The 24,446-nt window shown below is 43.3% G+C and overlaps 1 protein-coding gene across 4 annotated transcripts in view; it reads right to left on the bottom strand.

Annotated features, from left to right (window-relative positions):
• Positions 1-1,324: 1,324 nt before the first annotated feature.
• The window catches only part of DOP1B (DOP1 leucine zipper like protein B), a 103,598-nt gene continuing 80,476 nt past the window's right edge, over positions 1,325-24,446 (bottom strand). For all 4 annotated transcript variants that reach the window (XM_066259422.1, XM_066259421.1, XM_066259418.1 and 1 more), the window contains 10 exons: positions 19,033-19,115; positions 18,685-18,794; positions 18,351-18,497; positions 17,334-17,395; positions 16,707-16,835; positions 9,219-9,355; positions 5,586-5,641; positions 4,693-4,854; positions 2,442-2,571; positions 1,325-1,954 (listed from right to left, as the gene is read on the bottom strand). In XM_066259422.1, coding sequence (XP_066115519.1) covers positions 1,703-1,954; positions 2,442-2,571; positions 4,693-4,854; positions 5,586-5,641; positions 9,219-9,355; positions 16,707-16,835; positions 17,334-17,395; positions 18,351-18,497; positions 18,685-18,794; positions 19,033-19,115 — 1,268 coding nt within the window. In that variant the 3' untranslated portion in view covers positions 1,325-1,702. The remainder of the gene's footprint in view (positions 1,955-2,441; positions 2,572-4,692; positions 4,855-5,585; positions 5,642-9,218; positions 9,356-16,706; positions 16,836-17,333; positions 17,396-18,350; positions 18,498-18,684; positions 18,795-19,032; positions 19,116-24,446) is intronic.

Genomic DNA, 24,446 nt, shown 5'->3' on the forward strand with positions numbered 1-24,446 from the left:
TTAGTGGCCAAACTTGCAAATGTTTTCAAAGCTATCTCCCAACACACAATTTCCATGTAGTTTTTAACACCTGTTTGTATGAATATTCATATGGTGCCTTCCGATCCTTATATTTAGTTCTTATTTGGGAAACCGAGTGGTCCTGCGCTCCCCAGGTCCTCTGTGGGGCTTAGGACACAAACTGCTCCTGCTCTGCACTCAAAAGGATACACAGCAGGATGTCAGGAGAAATGTAACCCGCTGTGTCAGTCAAATCCCCAACACTGTTATCTACACAAAGGACGACATGAGAGCACTCATGAGGATAGTAAGCATCATCTGGCCAGGAAGTGATCTCATGCTCTGGTGGCTGAAAGGGGACTGGAGACAGGCAGGTCTAGAAGGCAAACTGCAGCAGAGGCAGGGCACCCAGCCAGGTGCTAAATGGGGCAGTTGGCAGAAGACGAAAAGGCTAGGAAACAGTGGGGTGACACGCTGCCAGGCTAGAGAAGTCTGTGCCTAGAAAGGGATTACTCTAATGAGCAGTGATGTGTGCACAGTGGCAAGGAGATCCCAGAAAGGAGAGGGGAGAAGGGAAGAGTCCCAAGAATGAGTTTCCCTGGTGGTTGTTTCAGGCACGCCTGTCTCTGTGACCACGCTGACTGATTTACGATAAATGGAAAGTACTGGCAAGGTGCGTTGTGGAACATACCTAAGGTGACAGCTGTCAGAGCTCTGAAAACTAGGTGTTCTTTACTCGGCTGAACAGTGCAAACACGTGATTTTAATGGGAAAGAGTTAAATATACTCAGATAACTTCTCCAAGCGCCCACCACTGCTAAACAGTCCACTGTAACGGGCAATTGTTTTCAGAAAATATAGTTTGGTTTTAAAATGTAGCACTAAAATAATCACTTTAAAGGACATACATGTGAGGCCCTGGCCAGTTGGCTCAGCGGTAGAGCGTCGGCCTGGTGTGCAGGGGACCTGGGTTCGATTCCCGGCCAGGGCACACAGGAGAAGCGCCCATTTGCTTCTCCACCCCACCTCCTTCCTCTCTGTCTCTCTCTTCCCCTCCCGCCAGCCAAGGCTTCATTGGAGCAAAGATGGCCTGGGAGCTGGGGATGGCTCCTTGGCCTCTGCCCCAGGCGCTAGAGTGGCTCTGGTCGCGGCAGAGCGACGCCCCAGAGGGGCAGAGCATTGCCTCCTGGTGGGCAGAGTGGCGCCCCTGGTGGGCGTGCCAGGTGGATCCCGGTCGGGCGCATGCGGGAGTCTGTCTGACTGTCTCTCCCCGTTTCCAGATTCAGAAAAAAAATAAAATAAAATAAAATAAAGGACATACATGTGAAAGGTTAAAAAATAATATTCAGCAAGTTAAAACTTTTAGACAAACATCCTGAGACAGACTTGTGTGCTTGCATCAACAAAGAAAACCTCACTCTCTTCATACTTTACTTTGACTTACAAGTTTTTTGCTATCATTAGATGATATATTAATTTTATTTTCTTTACACAAATTGAGGAAGAAACATATAATTCAATACAAATATATTACAAGGCATTTAGGGAGGTGTGTTTTGTTGCCCAGCAGAAAACTGTCTGAAATCTGCTTTCAGAACTGAAACAGACTTGTTTGTAAAAGCGTGCCCGGCTCTCTCCTTGTTTAGAATACATCCTGGTTTCCGCTGAAGGGTCAGCAAACGGATCAAATTGTCTTACAAGGTTAACATTCCAGATGTTCCAAAAAATCACATTCAATGCACTCCTCCAGTTGTTTCAAGACCCTTGGGCTGTCTGTGACAGGAAACTCTAAGAATGGAGGTCCACGAGTGTCGGTGGGCAGTTTATTTTGGGTCTTAAAAGCACAGTTTAACGTCTTGAAGAACGGCATCAGTTGCCTGATGCTGGACACAGAGTGCTGGCGCAGAAGAGGAAATTCACTCTTCATGGTGATCTCGTCAGAGCCACTAACTTCCTGCAAAGAAAACCCCCCAAAAGCCCCATAAAAACAATATGGCTTTGCTAAGGGCTTGAAATTCAAGGGAAGCCCGTGCAGGTGGCAACTCCTAGGAGAAGGATCTTTATGAAAAGTGCGTTATCAGCACTAAGGACAGCAGCATAAACGCAAATGCTAGGTCTTCAACTGATCTTTTCCATTCAGATTTCATCCCTCCCACCTCCCGAGGCCCCTGCCATTCCTCCCACAGTCCCTTCCTCTAAGTAATAAACTTCTATACAGTGTGTTATCCAGGACGCCTTACCTCTTAGCAACTGGGATGAGAATGTGACATACGAATAAAAAATAAAAGTGAAATTCATAACTATCCCCAAGTTGTAACATGTAGATGAGAAAAATTTTGAAAATTATTCCCGGCTACTAAATTCAGGTGGCATCTTGAATACTTCACTGACCTCTTCTCCCTTCTTCCATGAATATGTACAGTTAAGAGGAAAACACTTACCCCATATTTTAACTTTAGAAGCTCTAGAATCCTGACAGTGTGGGGCTTGCACTCCTGGTGACTCCCCTCCAGGTCGGACAGGAAGGCGGGGCCCTCTGTGTCCACTTCTGGAACGAATGCCCACCTGTAACTGAAGGAGAGAACCCAACGTGTCAGCATGCTGGCTCAGAGCTCACTTAAAAAAGATTCTCCAACAGTTTTATTGGGATATAATTCACGTATTATACAATTCACCTGTTTAAAGTGTACAATTCAATGGCTTTTAGTATATCACAGAATTATGTATGCATCACCATAGTTAATTTTAGGATATTTTCTTTAAACTTTTTTTTTTATTTTAGAGAGAGAAAGAGGAAGAGAGAAAGAGAAGGCAAGAGGGTAAGAAGAGGGTGAGGGGAGAAAGAAACATCGATTTGTTGTTCTACTTATTTATGCATTCATTGGTTAATACTTGTATGTGCCCTGACTGGGGATCAAACCCACAACCTTGGCATATTGGGACTATGCGATAACCAACTGAGCTACCTGGCCAGGGCAAAAATATTTTTTCTTTCTTCCTTTCTTTTAATTGGTTGATTCCAGAGAGACAGAGAGGGGAGGAAAAAGAGAGAGAGAGAGAGGAAAAGAGGGAGGGAAAGAAGGAGAGGGGGAGGAAGAGAAGGAGAGGGGGGCAGAGGGGGAGGAAGAGGGGAGAGGAGAGGGAGGGAGAGAGAGAAAAAAGAAAGGGAGAGAGAGAAAGAGAGAAAGGGAGAGAGACAGATATTCATTTATTGTTCCACTTAGATGTGCATTTGTTGGCTGCTTCCCGTATGTGCTCCGACAGGGGATGGAACCTGTAACCTTGGCGTTTCAGGACAACACTTTTACGGACTGAGCTAACCAGCTGGGGCCAAGAATATTTTCATTACACGCAAAAGAAATTCTGCTCAGATCCCCCCCTTAATCTAGGCAACCACTAATAACATTTCTGTCTCTACAGATTTTCTTACTCTGGGCACTTCCTATAAACAAAATCACACAATATGGGGTCCTTCGTGGCTGGCTTGTTTCACTTAACACAATGTAGTCAAGGTCATCCATGCTGTAGTGAGTCAGAGCTTCATACTACTTACTGCTGGAGATTTCATGCCATGGACAGAACACGTTATTGATCCATTCAATTGATGGACAGTTGGTTTGTCTCCACTTTTTGCCTATTATGAATACTGCTATGCATATTCAGGTACATCAGAACCAACTTTTTAAAAAAAGCTTTCTTTTTAAGAACAGTTTTACGTTCCCAGCACAGCTGAACATAAAGGACAGAATTTGCATACACCCCGTTCCCCCAAAGGCACAGCCTCTCTGCTATCCTTACAATCAACGCAACTACACAACACGTCATCATCACCCACAGCCCACAGCTTACCACGGGGCTCACTTTTGCCTGCTGCTAAGCATTCTGTGTGTTTGGACTGATGGTATAGTGACATGTACCATCAGTATAGCAACACCCATAGTCGTTTCTTCTCCCCTATACAGAGCAGTTTCACTGCCTTAAAATTCCTGTGCTCTGCCGTCCTCTCCCCTAACCCCTGGAAACCTCTAATCTTTTTACTGCCTTCACAGTTTTTCCTTTTAAAGAATGTCATATTATTGGAATTGTACCATATATAGTCTTTTCAGATTGGCTTCTCTCACTTAGTAACATGCATTTAAGGAGAACACACTTTTTAACCACAAATACGTCTACATGATTACTCTCTTTTGTGGAATGGGATAGAGAGAAGTGGCATCAGGGGCCAGGCATAAAATTAAACGTATGAGCAGCTACGTTAAGCCTACAGAAAATGTAAGCCAACAGGGGCAAAGTGAATTGGAGGTGGTATGTTCCACTTGTTTAATTAAAAACAAAGACAAAAAAAGTCTACACAAATGCAGCGAGGCTCACTAGTACATCACTCCTATTTTATAAGCATTTGGCTGCTAAAAGCACCTAAACACACACACACAACACACACACACACAAAAGCAGCACCTAAACACACACACACACACACACACACACCCATAACACACTACTATGTGCCAAATTCACAAAATCCTCGATGTTGCGAGTCATCTGAACCTTGGTGTGCTGAGTGGGCTCATCGGCCACTATATAACTGTACTGTAGTTTCTCAAATACTGTGCAGGAAAAGACAGTGTAAATGCTTAATGAGAAAGAAAAGTCACCCACTTCAAAGAGATCACATGATCTTATCTGACTTACATCTGAAATAACGGCATCTTGTCAGGTGGAAAAGAGAGTGCTGTGTCCAAGAATTTGCAAGCTGATAAATATAAGACGAGTTCACTCTGGGACATCTCCCCTATCGAGGGCCCATTTGCATCAGTGACTGAAACTTTCAATCTGTTGACTTTGTTGCTGTTTCTATAAATTTGCAAAGAAACTCTTGTTATAAACTCATTCACATCTGCTGTAGTCCATTTGCCTATGCAAACTGGAACAGCATGAAAAGCTGAGCCTCTCCAACTCCATCTTGTTCAAGCCAGCCTTGTTCTCATGGCCTTCAGGCAAACAGCTTCTTACATATAGAAATACCAATCTTTAGAGGAATCCTGTTTGTGGCTTGAGTTTAACAAAAACAGCCCTTACCAGAAATTGCCTCTCCCAGGAGATATGTATTGTTCATCAATGATTTGCAGGAATCTGGTAACTGGACTCACATCAACTAGTCAACAGTCTAAGCACAATCTTTCTCAGACCCCTTACGGTGCCCAGATGTCTACAGTTTCAATCGCCCCTTGCCCCACCCATTTCCCTTCTTGACATAAAAGAAACCTGAAATTTGTCCTTTCTTAAGACAGATGTATTTGAGGCACCAGTAAGTCTCCCATCTTCTACGTTGATCTCTTAGTGATCAATAAACCTTTCCTTACTCCAAACTCTGATGTTTTGAGTTTTGGCCTTATGAAGCACACATACTGTGAACTAGTAACATAATGACCAAAAAAAGGTTTTCCCTTTTAAGAAATTATCAAAATAGGTGGTCCCTTCATAAGAACTTCAAAAAAATGGTATTTGGTTTTATGTTAGGTAACCCTAAATCATAGTGATGTCCATGAGCCTTCACAGACGTGCACAGACCCTCACCCACTTACCTCAATGAGTCATCGTCCTCTTTCAGATAGTCCTCAAGCTGTATGAATGTCTGAAGCTTAAAAATAAAATGTGAATTCAAGTTACTATTTGAGAAAGATTAAGCCTAGCTTAATTTCTAAAATTTGTATGTCCATAAAAAATAGCAAATAAAGCAAAAGAAACAATCAACAAATGAAAAGACAACTTAATGTTAAAGAAATCACAGGTCCAAAGTGGCATCACTTATGCTAAAGTCCATGACACCAAACTTTGATTTTTATTTATTTATTTGTTTATCCATTGACAGAGAGGGAGAAGGGAGAGTAGGGAAGGGGGAGAGAGAGGGGGAAAGAGGGGGGGAAGAGAGAGAGAGAGAGAAGCATCCACTCATTGTTCCATTCAGTTGTGCTCTCATTGATTGCTTCTCATACGTGCCCTTACTGGGATTGAAACTGTGGCCTCAGTGCACCAGGATGATGCTTTATCCACTGAGCCTTAGATCTTCATCCCAAAACTCCAAGGTTATGTGTTTGATCCCTGGTCAGGGCATATACAGGAAGCAATCAACGAATGCAGAAGTGGAACAATAAATAAATGCTTCTCTATCTTTCTACCTTCCTCTCTATGTCACTCTAAAACCAATCAATTTAAAAAATAAATAAATAAAAAGATATAACTGCAGTTTCAACCTCTTCCAAAAACATAATCTCAATCAACCAGTCTAGAATTTTCTGGTCCACAGCAATGAGATACTCTGTCACCAGGCAGTCTACATTTCCCAGAAGAAGAGGCGATCTGCTTGATAAAACTCATTCTATTCTGTGTCCTGGAATCCTTTCTTCTCTTTTGCTAATAGCTTCCTTGCCCCACCTTATTCCATATATAAATCTTCCATTTTGTATAATCCCTCCAGAGGTATGTCTACCAAATTGATTGTCTTCTGCACTGTTAAGAATTTCTAGAGATAATGTCTGGTTCTTCCTGGTCCAGAGAGGAAGACACCCTTACAAATAAGGATTTCCCCTACGAATACAAATGCCTTTTACAAAAGGTAACTTCTACTTGGTTTTCAGAGCTTCTCCCCTGTTAGCTGCTTCTTAAAATTAACTTGCCTAAAATAATACTGAGGACAAATATTTTGTAGTAACAAATTCTGTTCCCTTATAACAACATGACTCCAATTAACACCACTGTGTGGTATATATGAAAATTGTTGAGAGGAAATCCTAGGAGTTCTTATCACAAGGACAAACTATTTTTTTTTTTATCTATCTGAGATGGAGATTAACTTAACTTACTGTGTTAATCATTTCACATATATCATTTTACAACATATATAAGTCAAATTACTATGTTGTACACTTTAAATTTATGTACTGCTGTCTCCCAATTATATGTCAATAAAACTGGAAAAATATTGAAATAGCAAATAATGATAGAAATGTACACCTAAAAACTATGTGATCTTATTAAGCAATGTCAACCCAATAAATTTAATAAAAAATATATTAAAAAGCAAATAAAAATACAGTACTAATTAATTGGAATAACTGACATTTAGGAGATAGAATATGATTACAGGGCAAGATATTCTTTTTTTTTTTTTTTTTTTTTGTATTTTTCTGAAGAGAGAAGCAGGGAGGCAGTCAGACAGACTCCAGCTTGAGTCCAACCAGGATCCACCCGACATGCCCACCAGGGGGCGATGCTCTGCCCATCTGGGGCGTTGCTCTGTTGCGGCCAGAGCCATTCTAGCACCTGAGGCAGAGGCCATGGAGCCATCCTCAGTGCCTGGGCCAACTTTGCTCCAGTGGAGCCTTGGCTGCGGGAGGAGAAGAGAGAGAGAGGAAGGAGAGGGGGAGGGGTGGAGAAGCAGATGGAAGCTTCTCCTGTGTGCCCTGGCCCGAAATCGAACCCGGGATATCCACATGCCAGGCCGATGCTCTACCACTGAGCCAACCAGCCAGGGCCTACAGGGTAAGATACTCTTAACCAAGAGCTGACTAGTGCTACCAACTTGACTGGAAATTCTGCAGATAAAATTAGACGTACAGTCATGCCCCCTAGCAATGTTTCGGTCAATGATAGATGCATACACAAAGATCCCTCTCACCCTATTGTCCTCATACTCATCATAATGTTGTAGCTCAATGGGTTAGTTTTTGGGTGGTTTTTTTTTGCAACTCAGAACAATTTTATTCAGTGGACTCAGAGTCAAGAAGTCACCACAAGAATTATTGACAGCTTAATAACTGAACGATGACCAGATCCTGGTCCATGGCAAAACGGTTCTTATACTCTGAGTGCGGATGCTGCATCTGGTGGTGAACAGTCACTTTTACGGATCTGAGGAGTAAACAAACTTACTGCCCTGCCCACTGGGCAGTAAAGAATACTTAATTATAATACACAGCTGGGCTACAGGTATAGGTATTTAGTATGCCCTACCTCTTATTGTTAGAGTCCTCTTCCTACTTATATAAACAAGTTCACTATAAACAATACACTGTGGTACGCCAGCAGCAGCCTCATACATCTTATGGTCACTGCGTCTCTTGATGGCATAATTTTCTCTTGTGCTTGATCTAATCTTGTGTTGTTTTATACCATAAAGTGCTGTATAGGCTTGTAGCCTGGGAGCAATAGGCTATCCCACACAGCCCAGGTGTACAGCAGGTTACGCCATCTAGGTTTGTGTAAGTGCCACTGTGATGTGGTTCACACAACCATGAACTTGCCTGGTGACTCATTCTCACAACGGACTCCCACGGTCAAGCAGCGCATGACTGTACATGACATAATATTATTCCTGAAAAAGCAATTTTAAAAGCTCCAACTTTGCTTTCAAGAATTAAAAACTTTGGCCCTGGCCGGTTGGCTCAGCGGTAGAGCGTCGGCCTAGCGTGCGGAGGACCCGGGTTCGATTCCTGGCCAGGGCACACAGGAGAAGCGCCCATTTGCTTCTCCACCCCTCCGCCGCGCTTTCCTCTCTGTCTCTCTCTTCCCCTCCCGCAGCCAAGGCTCCATTGGAGCAAAGATGGCCCGGGCGCTGGGGATGGCTCTGTGGCCTCTGCCCCAGGCGCTAGAGTGGCTCTGGTCGCAACATGGCGACGCCCAGGATGGGCAGAGCATCGCCCCCTGGTGGGCAGAGCGTCGCCCCTGGTGGGCGTGCCGGGTGGATCCCGGTCGGGCGCATGCGGGAGTCTGTCTGACTGTCTCTCCCTGTTTCCAGCTTCAGAAAAATGAAAAAAAAAAAAAAAAAAAAAAAAAAAAAAAAAAAAAGAATTAAAAACTTGTGCCTGACCAGGCGGTGGCGCAGTAGAATAGAGAGTCGGACTAGGACAAAGAGGACCCAGGTTCGAGATCCCAAGGTCACCAGATTGAGTGTGCGCTCATCTGGTTTGAGCAAAGTTCACCAGCTTGGACCCAAGGTGACTGGCTTGAGCAAGGGGTCACTCAGTCCGCTGAAGGTCTGCAGTCAATGCACATATAAGAAGGCAATCAATGAACAACTAAGGTGTCGCAATGAGAAACTGATGATTGGTGCTTCTCATCTCTCTCCGTTCCTGTCTGTCTGTCCCTATCTATCCCTCTCTCTGACTCTCTCTCTGTCTCTGTAAAAAAAAAAAAAAGAATAAAATACTTGTACTTACTAATTCAGAGACCATTATTGGCCACAATGAAGTCAAATGCTGGGGAGATATTCTTAGCAGCAAAACTCTGAAAAAAAGAAACATCTGAGCAGCAACTAGGGGTGTCTGTCCAACTCTGAGATTGTCTGTCAGGCGTTCTAAGGAGAGAAGATTTTAAAACGTCACACAAACAGGCAGTTTGCTGTTTCTCAGCAGACAAAAAATTTAACACAAAACTGGCATTGTTTTGACATTTCACAACCACCCAGTTTAAGAAGCGGGTTTTGGGAGAATGCCTTTGTGCCCTGGTCCACCCCAGCCCTCCTCTCTATTCTCGGCCTTTGCTCAAGGAAGTGATTCCCAAGTCCCATGGTTCTCACTCCCTTGCCACAGCTGAGGAGACAGACAGGAACTTTTGGATTAAGCCAGAAATCCACTGGGTGATCAATGGCCATCTAAATTTTCTTCTAAGAACATAAATTGCCTGACCAGGCGGTGGCGCAGTGGATAGATCGTCGGACTGGGATGCGGAGGACCCAGGTTCGAGACTCTGAGGTCTCCAGCTTGAGCGTGGGCTCATTCGGTTTGAGCAAGGCTCACCAGCTTGGACCCAAGGTCGCTGGCTTGAGCAAGGGGTTACTCGGTCTGCTGTAGCTCCACGGTCAAGGCACATATGAGAAAGCAATTAATGAACAACTAAAGTGCCACAATGAGAAACTGATGATTGATGCTTCTCATCTCTCTCCATTCCTGTCTGTCCCTATCTTTGTCTCTATATAAAAAAAAAAAAAGAACATAAACTGAGACATAGAAACCAAAGACAGTCCTTGGCAAATGATGGGACCTTGCGACCATGCAGATTGGTTGGCAATGGCACCACATTTTGGTGGTGGAAAGGAAGAAGTGGTGTGAGTGATCAAAATAGATTTATTCAATAAAGTTTCTATTTGATGGCCTTGACAAAAAATTTAATTTCTGCAGGGAAGGAAATGTTGTGGGCTAAACTCTGTAGCGACTAACAGTCTTTCCCACTTGCCTACTGAAATAATTGAATAATTGTACAATGTGATTTTTCCCCTATAACTTAAGGTTCCTTAGGAATATCAGTTGTCACAGCAAATAGCAGACCTATGGTCATGCCAGTTAAGATTCGCTGCAGCCCATTAGCAGTGAACTCTTTCTCTATTTTGAGCTTGCTTAATTGGGTTTTTGCTTCTTGCCTTTACAGGCACTCTGATAAATGAAGGACCCTATATAGCTCAAACACTTGACAAACACATTGGCATTTTAAAAATAATGTTTATTTTTATTAATTTTAGAAGAGAGGAAGTGGGAGAGAGACAGGAATATCCACCTGTTTCTGTATATGCCCTGACCAGGGATTGAACTGGCAACCTCTGTGCTTTGGGATGACACTCTAACCAACCAAGCTATCTAGTCAGGGCAAACATATTGGCATTTTTAAAGAGTAGCTAATGCTTCTGGTTCCAAACAAGATGCAATTAAGTATATTACATCCCATTTTTCTTTCTAATGGGAATTAAAAAACAAAAAACACCCTTGAACAGAATACATAAACCAACTATCAGCAAACTAAAAGGTAAAGGACATGTGGCAGGACTGGCCAGGAACCTTGGGACTTAAGGAATGACCTGAAGGTAAATTCCCTGGCTTCTTCTTTGTAATTTAATTGTTATTTCATTCTGTCCCGAGTATCTGAGAAGGCCGTAACCTGGAATGCCAAAAGTCTCAACTAGAATATGAAAAGGTAACCAAGAGACACCAATGAGAGATGACACGAAGGTTGGACTTACTAGAAAAGGATTTTTAAAGCTGCTGTCTATACATACTCCAATAATCAATTACAGACACTTGAAACAAAGAAAAAACAGAACGTCTCAACAAGGAAATAAAAATACAGAAAAGGGCTAAATGGAAATGTTAAAAGTGAAAACTATCACCACTGAACTAGAAAAGCTCACTAGCCCTGGCCGGTTGGCTCAATGGTAGAGCTTCGGCTCAGCATGTGCATGTCCCCAGTTCGATTCCTGGTCAGGGCACACAGGAGAAGCGCCCACCTGCTTCTCCACCCTCCCTCTCTCGGTTCTCTCTCTCTCTCTTATCTATCTACCTCTATCTTCTCCTCCCATCCTGCATCCATGACTTAATGGAGCGAGATGGTCCTGGGCGCTGAGGATGGCTCCATGGCCTCCGCCTCAGGTGCTAAAAAAAAATGGTTCCAGTTGCAACAGAGCAAGGGCCCCAGATGGGCACATCATCGCCCCTTAGTGGGCTTGCTGGGAGGACCCCAGTCGGGACACATCGCCCCCATCACTAAAAAAAAAAAAAAAAAAAGGAAAAGAAAGGCTCACTGACGAGCTCCGGGCCATAATGGAGATGACAGGAAAGAGAGAGGGTGAAACAGTCAAGAGAAACATCAAAACTGAATAGAAAAAAAAGACTGGGGAAAATGAATAATAAATCCTAACATGCCAATAATTACCTTAGAAGCAAGTCGTCTAAACATGCCAATTGAGGGACTGGTAGAATGAATTAAAAGAAAATGACCCAATTATACGCTGTCTTACACAAAATGCATTTCAAATATAGTAACAGAAGTAGGTTAAAGGTGAAAGGATGGAAAACGTTACACTATGCAAACATTTTAAGAAAACTGCAATGGCTTTAGTAATATAAAACAAAATAGACTTCAGAGCAAAGAGAAGTACTAGGGTCAAAGATGGATACTACATAGTGGTAAAAAGGTCAAGTCAACAAGAATATGTAATAATCTTAAATGCACCAAATGGCAGAGGAGCAGAATACATGAAATAAGAACTGCCAGGACACAAAGGAAAACCGGCACAAACAGCTGTCGCTGGGATGCCAGGTCTTCAACACCCCCATCCTGTAACTGCCAGAACTGCCAGAGAGACATCAGTGAGGACAGAGAGGATGAGCAACACCAACGTCCACTAGCAGGATCTCGTCCACATGACAGGACGCTTCACTGGAGAGCAGCAGAACATGTACTCATGAGTGCTCACAGAACATTCACCAGGACAGACTGGATTATGGGCCATGAAACAAACTTCAATGAATATAAATCCTATAAAAAGTGTTCTTTGAGCATACTGAATCAAACTAGCAATTAATAACAAAGATATTAGGAAAGTCTCCCAAATATTTGGACATTGACAAACAACTTCTAAATATGGCACGGACTTAAGAGAAAATAAAAACACAAAGAAATGCATGAAAACAAAAATACAATACATCATATTTTGTGGGACACAGTTAAGGTACTGCTGGGAGGGGAATCTGCAGTGCTACAGTGGTTACATTATAAAAGAAAAGGCTCAAATCTATAATCTAAGCCTCTATCTCAAAAGGTTAGAAAACAAACAAAATAAACCCAAAGTTAGTACAATGAAGGAAGAACAGAAACAAATGAAATTGAAAACAAAGCACAATAGAGAAAAATCAATTGAACCAAAAGCTGGTTATTTGAAAAGAACAGTAAAACTGATAAACTGCTAGCAAGATGGACAAACAACAACAGAGAGAAGGCTCAAATCAATTAAGAAGAAAGGCTATCTCTATAGATCCTACAGACATCAAAAGGAGAATGACGTTTGAATTATTGCTTAAATAGGAATGCAAAATGGTACACCCAGTCTAGAAGTTTGGTAGTTTCTTATAAAGTTAAATGCACATTTATTGTAGGACCCAGTAATCACACCCTTGTGTTCACACTAGAGAAATGACAACTATATCCACATAAAAATGTGTATGTGAATATTTATCAAGCTTAATTCATCATAACTGAAAACTGGAAAGAACCGAAACATCTACTAGGTAAGTGGGTCAACAAATTGTAGTACGTCCATGAAATGAAACATTAATTACCCATTAAATAGGATCAAACTCTTGATACACCCGGGGATGTGCCCCAACTTCCCTTTGGATGGACTCAGAGGCATTATTATGCTAAACGAAAAAAGCTAATCCATAAAGGTTACATACTGTATGATTCCATTTATGTAACATTCTCAAACTGACAGAATTAGAGTGATGGAGGACAGATCAGTGGGTGCCTGGGATGAGGGTTGAGTAGAGGGTGTGATTCAGAGATAGCGACACAGGGAGCTGCCTTGTGGTGATGAACGTGGACGAGTTCTATACCCTACCTGTGGTGCTGGCTACAGGAATTTGTAGATATGATACTTTCAAACAAGTACACACACACACACACACACACACACACGCACGCAAACATACACCAGAAGAGAGCATGTAAAAACTACTGAAATCTGGATAAGTTTCTGGCTGAGTTATGGTTATAGCCCCATGTCAGTTTCTTGGTTTTGGTAAAGGGCTTTGCTTATGTTAGAGGTCATCCCAGGGAAGCTGGACAAACATCACACAGGAAACTGGTACCATCTGTGCAACTTCTTGTGAGTCTGAGTCTGTTTCAAAATAGAAAGTACTTTTAAAAAAAGTGGTTTGTACATATAGGGCATATTCCTCAGTGGTACTTCATATAAGAGCAAAAATCATGAAATATTCTTTAGCCAAGATGATCTATATGTTTTAGAATCCCTAAGTTTCTTCAATCTCTAATACCCCTTCCTTGACTGGGGATAAACCTTACAAGCTTAGGGAGTCTTTGTGAGCAGACAGCTGGAGAACGCCCTGAGCCAGACTCCTTGCACACCAGCTCAGGCTGTGAAACCTGCTTTAATCTCACCATGTCTCTGTTTCCCACCTGTGAGACTAGTACTCAACCTGCCTCAAGGGGCACCTGCTGAAGACCACAGCCCTATCACTGGGCACAGGGCTCAAATCTCAGTCCAGGTTTTGCCAGTTAGTGGCAATACAACGTTAGGCAGGTGCTCGCCTCCAGAGGAGAAACGTCGGAACTCCCCTGTTTATGGCCTTGTGGGCCAGGCCTACACTGTCACCGTGGTCTGCAATGTGAAGCTTTGGGACGCAGTTACTCCCTCCATGGGCATCGCTGCTGCAAGGAGATCAGCCAAGTGTCACAGGACTCTGTCAGAGATTGCTGTGAACCCTACTCACCAGGACCTTCAGGAGGCTGGTCCTGTCAACAGTCCTGGGGACAATGACAATCCAGAGGAAAGGGGTTTGCAAAGTGTCTGTTCATAAAAAAATGAAAGAGGGTAAAAATGCCTGTTTTCTTAAACATATAGTAGTTTGAGAAATTCAGCACTGGACCTATCCAAAATGGAGGGTAGTTAGAGAATACCTCCTCCACTAAGAGCCCAAAATCCTCCTCCTGTTTTAGTATTATGCTGATTTTATATACACACATAAATATATATTATATATGTTGTATGTACAAATAGGATATATAATATAAATAATATTATATTGCCCCTTCTTCTCTCTCCCTCTCTGAGGCATGATTTCTTGGAATCATTGGACACTTAAACCCTGCCAGGGTCAATCTTCCACACGCCTGTTTGAGAATGGCTGTTGTCTGTCTGTTCTTATTCTATTCACCCCGTACTGCCTCTTTAGCTCTCTGGGCCTCACCTCAAATTTCAGGGGTGTGTGTAACAGGAGAGAGGGGATAAGGAACAGGTGTTTGCTCTCAGAGGTACCCTCCCCGACATGCTCCCTCCCTCCTGCATCCCTCCTCTACTGAGAGAGCCGACTCCATGGGGCCCGCAGCCCGGTGCACACAGCAGGGCCACAGACATGGCACATGTACTCTAGGAAAGCGGTTCCCTGTTCTTTTTCCCTCCATACTGTGCAGGACAGCAACAAAGTTCAGCTTAGACTCTGCACTCAGCCCAAGTCTTTAGAGGGCTGCTGTTCCTTTAGCTAGCATGCCCAGTCACTCCCTGATCAAATCAGCCTCCTACCAGCAACTTGAGAAAGGCTTTGTCCAAACCTGAATTTTCACTTTCGTAGACCTAAGGCAGTCAAGACACAGTGATGTGACAGTCTCCTCTGTGTTTTGTGTTGAAATCATGTCAGTTGAAGTGTAAAGCTATTTTATTATTAAAAATATAAAATATCATATTAATAACTGTGAAAGCTATTACTGTTTTGAAAGACCTTTCAAATAGTTAATCAAGTAGAGAAGTAGGCTGACAATTAGTACTATTAGAGCCATTAAAATGACTTGAAGAGCATGTACTCTGTGAGCTGACAGATATTTATAACAATTTTTTAAAAGGGCAGAGTAAGAGATTTATATCAAAATTCTTCTTGGACACAACCCAAATACCGTTTCATTGGTGAACTGGTAAACAAATCACAGAATGGAATATTATTCAACAATAAAAAGGGAATAGCTAGTGATGAATACAATAGAATGAATGACTCTCAAATATATTACACCAAGTCAAAGAAGCCAGACTCTAAGGTTATCCACTATCTAAAGACGGAACCATATAAAGAGAAAGCAGTTTAGTGGTTGCCAGGGGCCAGAAGTCAGGGGAGGGGATGACTACAAAGGGGCATGAGAGAACTTTCTGGGGTGATGGATATGTTCTGTCTCTTGACTGTGGTAGTGGTGGTTACATGAGTGTGTTTGTAAAAACTCACAGAATTGTAGAGCCAAAAGGTGATTTTACAGTATGTAAATTATCCCTTAATAACCTGACACCCCCAAAAAAGGATTTACACTATAATTCTAATATTTACAAAATTGTTTGTTATACTAGCCTACATAATAGCAAACAAAAAAATCCTTCCAGCTCTGGCCAGAGAGTTTGGTTGGATGGTTAGAGTGCCATCCTGATACACAAAGGTTGCTGGTTAAATCCCTGATCAGGGCACATGGAAATGGACTGATGTTCTATTTCTTTCTCTCTCAAATCAATAAAATTAAATTTTTAAAAAATCCTTCAAGAATCATATGAATTTATTTGATTCCATATAGGGCTAAGTGTTTTAACAAATACACATTCCTACTTTCAAATCTTGGAAGAGGATGAGTTAAAACAGAGTGTCTGCTTTGCCACATCATTATTTCATAAGGAGGGAACAAGACCTTCACAATACCTTCAAAATCATATACAATATCCACAATAATTCATTTCTGAGGCAAACGATACAGTGAGTATGAAGAAGAAAATAAACTGTTATGGATCCCTTCTAAGATGAATAAATAATAAAAAAAATTAAAAAATAAAATAAACTGTTATGGAAAAATGAGGTACTTTTTCAAACTCTCGCTTGCTCCCTGGCCTGCGCTGGTGTTGCAAACTCGACATATCCTGCCAGCAGGAGGAAATCTAGCAAAAGGCACTGCTGAGAAAGTGCTGTCAGACTTTTAAAAACTGCCTAATAGAAACTAACAGCATTATAATCACTGATTTTTAAAGTAAAAGTTCAGATCTACTGATCTGTTTTTGAAGTTCTTTTATAGTAATCCCACTGAGTACTTTGCACCATTCTGCCAGGCACTGTGGCCCATCTGAGCCCCTCATGTCTGTGTGGGTGGGGGTGGGCTGGGGGGGCTGGCCTTCTTACCTTGTATCACGGGAAGGTAAAGGTGGTATTGATCGAGTTCGCCACTGAACACGGCAAAAGCCTGGCGCTTTAGCAGCATGGCTTTCTGCTCAAAACTTGAGAATAGTTTCAAGGAACTGCTCTGCATGTCTAGAGCAAATATAGGAAATAAATTCCGCTTAGTGTGAAAACTACAATGAAAGGTAACTGATAAGAAATTTATACTAATGTAATTCTTATTTTCCCTGATGAAAAAACTACGATCTTGATTAAAAAAGGGTATGTAGTTATTATATTTATTTGTTTATAAAAATACTTATTTCTTTAATGATACTTAATGATAAGGGATTAGAAAAAGATGAGACATTGAAAAGCTTTAATGAATTATGTGAAACTTATCATAACTTTCAAAAGTATTTCTCCACGACAAAGTTATAGAACAGCTTGCTAAGACATCCTGCCAATGGATGGCACTGCAAAGGCTCCCTCCTCTAGTCCTGGCAGGTTCCACCCAGCACAGCACTGTTTGTGGCGTGAAGGCACCACGAAGGTTGAAGTGCAGTTCTGAAGTACATGGTCAAAACTGATTACGGTGGTGGCGTTGGGCCCTTCAAGTGTGACGTTATGTGCTAGTAACACAGAACTTACTCATTAAATCTTTGAACATTGTTTTCTCATGAGTCAGAAGATGGTCAATAATGGACTTCCAACTGGATATTAAAAAAAAAAGGCAAAATTAGTTAAATACCCAAAAGAGGACAGTCTGATTAAAAGCATCAAGAAAAGACCATGCCCCTTTAAGATCTACTAAAAACTACTTTCTGAAAAGCTAGTGAAATTAATAGCTTTTATAAGAGGGAAAGCTAAGCAAAATCTTTTCATTTATAACTGTAACACAGGGAATAAATAGCGGAATGAGTAACACAGGGAACAATGAGTAAGTCCCAGCTGGCCATAAAAGAAAACATAAACTGTCAAGGCACTCTGGCTTTTCCAAGGGTTGCCCTTGCACATGCTCACACAGGAGGATGTTCACACACTCGTGTTGACAGGAACAAGTGGGAGGCAGGGAAGACAAACATATCTTCAAGTAGACTCCCTGGGAGGTGAGCGGGGTGAGAGCCATTGGGCTCTGGCATGGCAGGGCAAGCTTCCAGGTCACACACAAAAGCTGAACAATCCCCACTCTCTACCCCTGCCATGAATAAGGCCACATTCAGCCACACCCGGAGGACAGTCACTGTGGTATTGTTGCCCTCAAAGGAAAAGGCACAGATGTTCACCTCGTGGCTGTATCTCATTGGCTGCAAGGTCTCAAGGAGAACTCGTGAGTGCGAGCTGAGAAGTGAGACAGGGACAGCAGTGCCAGGCCCCCGTCATGCCAAGGTAAGCAGTGCTACACCAAGACCCTCCGGTGCCCCGCAGTGAGCTCCTTAGGAACAATATGCTCTTAATGGAAATTCTTTTGATTAAACAAAACAGCACCTCTGTATTTTTAAGACTTAATTCCTTCCCTATGAACACACAGCAAACACTGGACTCTGACAGAGATGTCCTACTAATGCTAACTCTGCTCCCTTGCAGATATGAAATTATTTATGGAACATGAAACACTTTCTCCAGTTGGAGATTCTGGGGACGTTTTTTCGGGACAGCATTTCTTACTGCATGCAGGACGTGTCCATCTGAAAGAAAGCAGGATCCAAGAACAGTTCCACGACTTCTTTCTTCCAGGACCGTTTCGTGTAGGCATAGCCGCTCAGAGAGCTCAGCAGCTGAGCGCCGGCCCGGAAGCTGGGAGCATTGTAGGTGCTAATTGTGGATGGGAAGAGAGAGGGGGCTGGTCAGACTCTGCCCAGAGTCAGACGCTGCCCAGGGTCAGATGCTGCCCAGAGTCAGACGCTGCCCAAGGTCGGCTGCTACCCAGAGTCAGCCAGTAGGTGCTTCTCCCACAACCTGCTGTCCTGTACATGGGTGGGATAGAGTGGAGAGACATTACCTGTGGTTGCGCAAGTAAGGAAACACGTAATAAAGCAGGCGGGAGATCAATGGCACGGCTTTCTCCTTTTCGTCACTTCGATAAACCATGTCCAGGAGAGATGCCACAACCTGGAAGAATGGGATCGCAATAAAACAAATCTTCTGAGCCAAGTGATGGTAAGACATTTAGTTCTCAAGGTATATAGCGTCTAACAGAAAACTCCACAGTGCAGCTTGAGGCCAAGACTGACTTGAGCTCACCTGGGACAGTGCGGCCCATATTCACTGACAACTGAGGAGGTGGGCCTTCCCAAAGATTCAGGACGCAGTCCCTTCCATAAGAGATGACAGTCAGGTGTGTACTCACCTCTGCCAGGAGAGAGAGAGCTTGCACACTGTACACAGAGGGGGCAGACGCAGACACCATGGTCGAAGCAGCAGTAGCAGCATCTGTTAACAGAAGAGGCATCTGTGTGGTAACCATGATGGACGAGTCATCATTTATGCCCTCATAAACATGAGTCATAAGTTTCTATCTTGTATACTTATACTAATTATGTATATAAATTATACATATTACTAATTATGTATATAAATATAACTTAGGGATTCCTCTCTGTTAACACGCTCAACTTTGGCAACTAATCATCTGTATATTTTGAATAAATAAGTTAACACCAACTCACTGTCTTCCTCCCCTTTTCTGTTCTCACCATCATTCTAGGAACATCAGCCTTTCCTTGGATGACCCATCTAACATCTGGCCTCTGAGATCCTTGACCTTTTCTCTTCCAACAATCGTTGATTCTGCTCTAGCTATTGGAGACTGCAAGCTGACAGGGTCCTTGCGGTTTAGATTTTGGGGGACCGAGGTGTGGGAGACTGGCAGTAAGCTGACAGTCTGCCAACCTCCACCTCGCTTGCTTAAGTTGCTAAAGCCTAAGTTTTTCCCCACACCTCCATGTTAGCTGTGATGCTGGAGTATTTCTACTTGATCCATCCCCACTTGTTTGATTAAGTTGCTAGAGGCAATTTACATGCCCTTCCTCTCACCTTTTGTTTGTTCTGATGTTGGTTGATTTCAGTTATGCATGGTGGGGGGATTACTGTTATGCCTTAAATGGATTCCAGTTAATGCCTCAGATGTGCGACTTTGTATCAGAGACTTCCTTATTTGCATACAGCTCTGCATTATATAATAAAGCAGACAGGGGGCTTTACTTTGCTCTGGCTTGCCATCAGCTTGCAGAGGCCTACCAATCCCATCCTTTTTTTCTCTCTGAGTGTATTTTTTTCATTCTGCACCATTCTCACTCAGGACCTGGACAATTACTAGCTGCGCTGGTCCACAGCATCCAGCTCTGGCAATTCTTGAACCCTTGTACAGACCTCCAGTCCCTGAGTCTACCACTTTAACTACCCATCAGTTCCTCCAGGCCTTCACTGCTCTACCTCCTCATCCACCCCCAATGGCCTATCATCGACCTCGCACACATCCTTAACTCTTTCTTCCCTCCCCCTCTGAAGTTCCTACCCACACAAATGCGATGCTGGCTGACCCCAGAATCTGCCCACGTAGTTTGGTTGTTTTGTGTGGCTAAATGCTCTGAAACTGATCCTGCTTTATTTCATGAGCATGAATCTTGAAAGAGATCCAATGCTACAAAATAATCCTACCACATACCCTTCAGCAGTATGCTGCTTTTCTCTCTGCAACATAATTCTTTCCCATCCTCTCTCAGTAACCAATACTACCCCTCCCTTTTCAACTAATAACCTCACTTCCTACTTCACTGAGAAAATTACTGCAGTAGAGTGGGAATGCCCTCATAGTTTGACCACTATGAGTTATTAACTGGAAGCATTTACCACATGCACTGCACCTTGTGTCCTGTTGTAGGAGACCTGTCCCCAGCTCCTGTCCAAGAGCAGTGACTCCATTTCTGATATTAATCTCAGCTCTGTGGCCACCAGGGCTTTGCGTTCTCATTACCCTTTCTCTCTCTGGGATTAATTTCTTCCTATCTGATGTAACATTTCATCACTACACAAATACGCTTTGGCATGCTCCCAGTTAAAAATGAAAACACAAAGAAGGGCGTTCTTTGGTCCCCAGTTCTCCTTGGTCACTGCCCTACTGACAACTGAGCTTCAAGGATTTAGTGCAGACCCTGCCTCCTGTTCCTCGTCTCCCCTCCTCTCCCCCACCCCCTCCAATCTAGGGTCCACCCCAGTGACTGCCACATTAGCAGGTAAGGACAGTAGTCTCTGTCCCTATCTCACTCTCCTTCTCAATAGCCTTCTGCTGTGGTCCCCCTCCCCCTTGAAATACTTCCCCCACGGTTTCTGGGACGCTGTGTTCTCAGCGTTTCCCACACCCCAGTGAGCGTGTGTCTTTTCTGGTTACTTTTCTTTTCCAGATATCTCCAATGAAATCTGGGCAAAACCTGGCTCAAATTCACTGTCCAAAGTGTTCTTGCTTCAATCTGCTCCACCTCAATAAACTGCTTAAGACAAAAGCCTAAGTCATCCTTGAAGGTCTTTTTTTTAAAAGACCATGTCCACCTGCAATCCATCGGCAACTTCTGTTGACTCTGCATTTAAATCAGTCCACCTTTTCCCTACTGCCACAGCCTCCAAGCTGAGCCGACAACTTCTCTTCCCAAATCACTGTGAAATCCTTTTAATTGGATTCCAGTTTCCGCCCTCACTCCATACAGCCTGTATGTTCACCGCAGCCAAAGTGATGTTTTCTGAAGACTAAGACCCCATCACTGCTCTACACACCTGAATGGCTTCCCACAGCAAGTAGGATGCAGTCCAAGCCTGTGACAATGCTCGATGTCAAGCCCGACAACCTCTGGCCCCCACTCCCTCCCTGACCTCTTCCACTAGTCATTAAGCTCTGGCCACGTTGGTTCTCCAGTTTCCTGGTCTAAGCCACTCCCACCTCAAGGACCTGCCATCCCCCTCCAGGCAGTGTCTTCCAGGGTCTTTGCATGCCTGCCCCCTCACCCTTCTTGGGGATATGTTCTATAACATCTCAGGTGGCCCATGTCCCCCTCCCAGTCACTATTTATAATATTACTTTGATTTCCTTAGACTAGAAAGAGACACCTAAAATTCTCTTGGTAATATACTTTTTAATTTTTGGTCCTTAAATAAACTTTTGTTTGAAATAATTTTAGATTTTTCAGGAGAGTTGAAAAGATACCTTTGTTAATTTAGCTTTGGACTATCCTCTTCCACGCCCCCCTCCCCAAGAGCAGAGGCCCCGCCCACTGTTTGCTGCCGTGGTGCCTGTGCCCAGAACAGTGTGTGGCTGCACACCAGACATGTGCTTACAGGCGAGGACCAGCATATCCACCGCACACAAAAGCTTTCAGATGAGAAAGACATGCCACTGTGAAGTCCCATTCCGTATCATGAGTTATGAGGCTAATATGTATACTTAGTTTGCTCAAGACGGAAACAACATATAGTTGTGATACAAACACTCAGGTTTTTGGTACTCTATAACTTGTGAACTAAGTCTTACTGGGAAATTCAAAAGTCATCTCAAACTTTTGAATGTTATGATTTCCTAAAAAAAAAAAAAAAAAAGAAAAAGAAAAAATCAGGTAATTACTACAGTATTATCTTGAAGTAAAAGTTAATTACTGCACAAAAGCCAGGCCAATCACCAGATTGGGGACAGTGAGCACAGCAGGCTGGTGGTAGAGATGAGGTCAGTCTGCATCCATACACATGACAGAAGCACCTGAGGGCAAATCAGCCAAGGGGATGTAAGAGCCCTTTTTCTAGACCCACAACCAACAGCATAACCATAGCCTGAGAAAGCCTAATGGTTGGTTTATACCAGCCAATGACAGTATACTAGCTGCAGTATCTTCATTACAGAGTACAGTTCTTTTTCTTATGCAAACCACTAAACTGGCTAGCAAGCAAACACAGCAGAAGTGATGGACGGTGCTACCATGGTTTGTCTGGCACACCACCCTCTCTCCTCCTGAGAGAAGGGCCCCCTTTCAGGTGGGAGCCCATTTCTCACAGCACCGAGTACCAATCCTTCCTCCACTGCTTTGGTCAGCCGTGTGGCCCCGCGAGCCAACCGGAATCTCTGCATGGAACTTAACCTCATCTGAGCACTGGTGCCTGCTATGCCTAGAACCAGATAGCAACACGTGGGCTTCTCACAGGCAAATGGTCTTGTGTTGCTTTTGTTTCTGTCAGTCTAAAACGGGATTCTGATACTTGAAGGAGCAAAGAGCCCTGACTTCTCCATACCTCTTCCCACATATAGTAACAATCACAAGTTCAGCTTTGTTTCTGCTGATATAACTACTGCCAATGATAGAGGCAGAGGTAATAAGATAGAATCAGTTTTTTACCATCTACTTTGTGGCAGACATTGTGCTATTGAGAACATAAAGGTTTTGGGGGGTTTTTGTTCAATGTAAATAAAACTGAGACCAAACTAATTTTCTCATCCGGTGTTAAGCAATATTGGACTGGATATACTTTCCTGTCCTGTGTTAAATAATACCGAGAACTAGCAAGGATAATTACTTGCTCCAAGATAGACTTACTCCTGAAATAATAACTATAAACCAATAAAAATAGTTGGCCCTGACTGACTGGCTCAGTGGTAGGGAATCAACCCAGCATGCGGATGTCCTAGGCTCACTCCCTGGTCAGAGCACACAGGAGAAGGGACCATTTGCTTTTCCTCCCCTCCTCCTTGCCCTTCTCTCTCTTCTCCTCCCACAGCCATGGCTTGAACCACATGGTTCGATTGAGCATGACGGCCCCAGGCGCTGAGGATGGATTCATGGAGCCTCTGCCTCAGGTGATAAAAATGTAGCTCAGTAGTGAGCATGGCCCCAGATGAGCAAAGCATTGGCCCAGACAGGGGTTGCTGGGTGGATCTCAGCTGGGGTGCATGCGGGAGTCTATCTCCCCTCCTTTGACTTAAAAAAAAAGTTAACGTATCAAAACGAGTAACGTGCTTAGCAAGATTCGCTCTGGCTCCTCACCTTGTGCTGTGCCCACAAATCCAAAGGTGTTTTAGAGATTATCTTTGTCCATCCCAATCAGTGCCCACACTGAAAGACCTGGCACAGACAACTCAGTCTTTGCCCTACTGGCCTATAAATATCCTCCTCTCCCAATCTCCCTGTTGAGACACACTCCTGTGACTGCCAAGTTTCTCCCTCACTGCAGGTCTAACAACCTCAGGTCTGCCTGATTGACAGACTTATCTGGTGATCTCTGGGGCAATGGCAATGGACAACCTTGTAGACAATTGCATTTAATTCAGGCTCTTCAAGAGTATCTGACTGATCAGTGGATCTCGGAGTAGACAGGCAAGTCTCCCCACGACTTTCCTAGGAAACTTTACCTCGTAATAAAACTGGGTATGCCTCGCCTGACCTGTGGTGGTGCAGTGGATAAAGCATCGACCTGGAAATTCTGAGGTCGCCGGTTCAAAACCCTGGGCTTGCCTGTTCAAGGCACATATGGGAGTTGATGCTTCCTGCTCCTCCCCCTTGTCTCTCTCTCCTTTCTCTCCCTTCCTCTCTCTCTCCTCTCTAAAAAAAATGAAAAAATTAAAATTAAAAAAACAAAACAAAAAACTGGGTGTGCCTTCCCTTACAAATCTTCACATCCTGGGCAATGATGAAACACTGGGTCCCGAGAGACAAGGGTGTATCAGCCAGAAATGAAATACACATGTAGATGCCTGACAACAGTTTGTTGGTTTATTATTTCTTTCCACAG

This window comes from Saccopteryx bilineata, chromosome 2, assembly GCF_036850765.1.
Source record: "Saccopteryx bilineata isolate mSacBil1 chromosome 2, mSacBil1_pri_phased_curated, whole genome shotgun sequence".
Classification (NCBI taxonomy): domain Eukaryota; kingdom Metazoa; phylum Chordata; class Mammalia; order Chiroptera; family Emballonuridae; genus Saccopteryx; species Saccopteryx bilineata.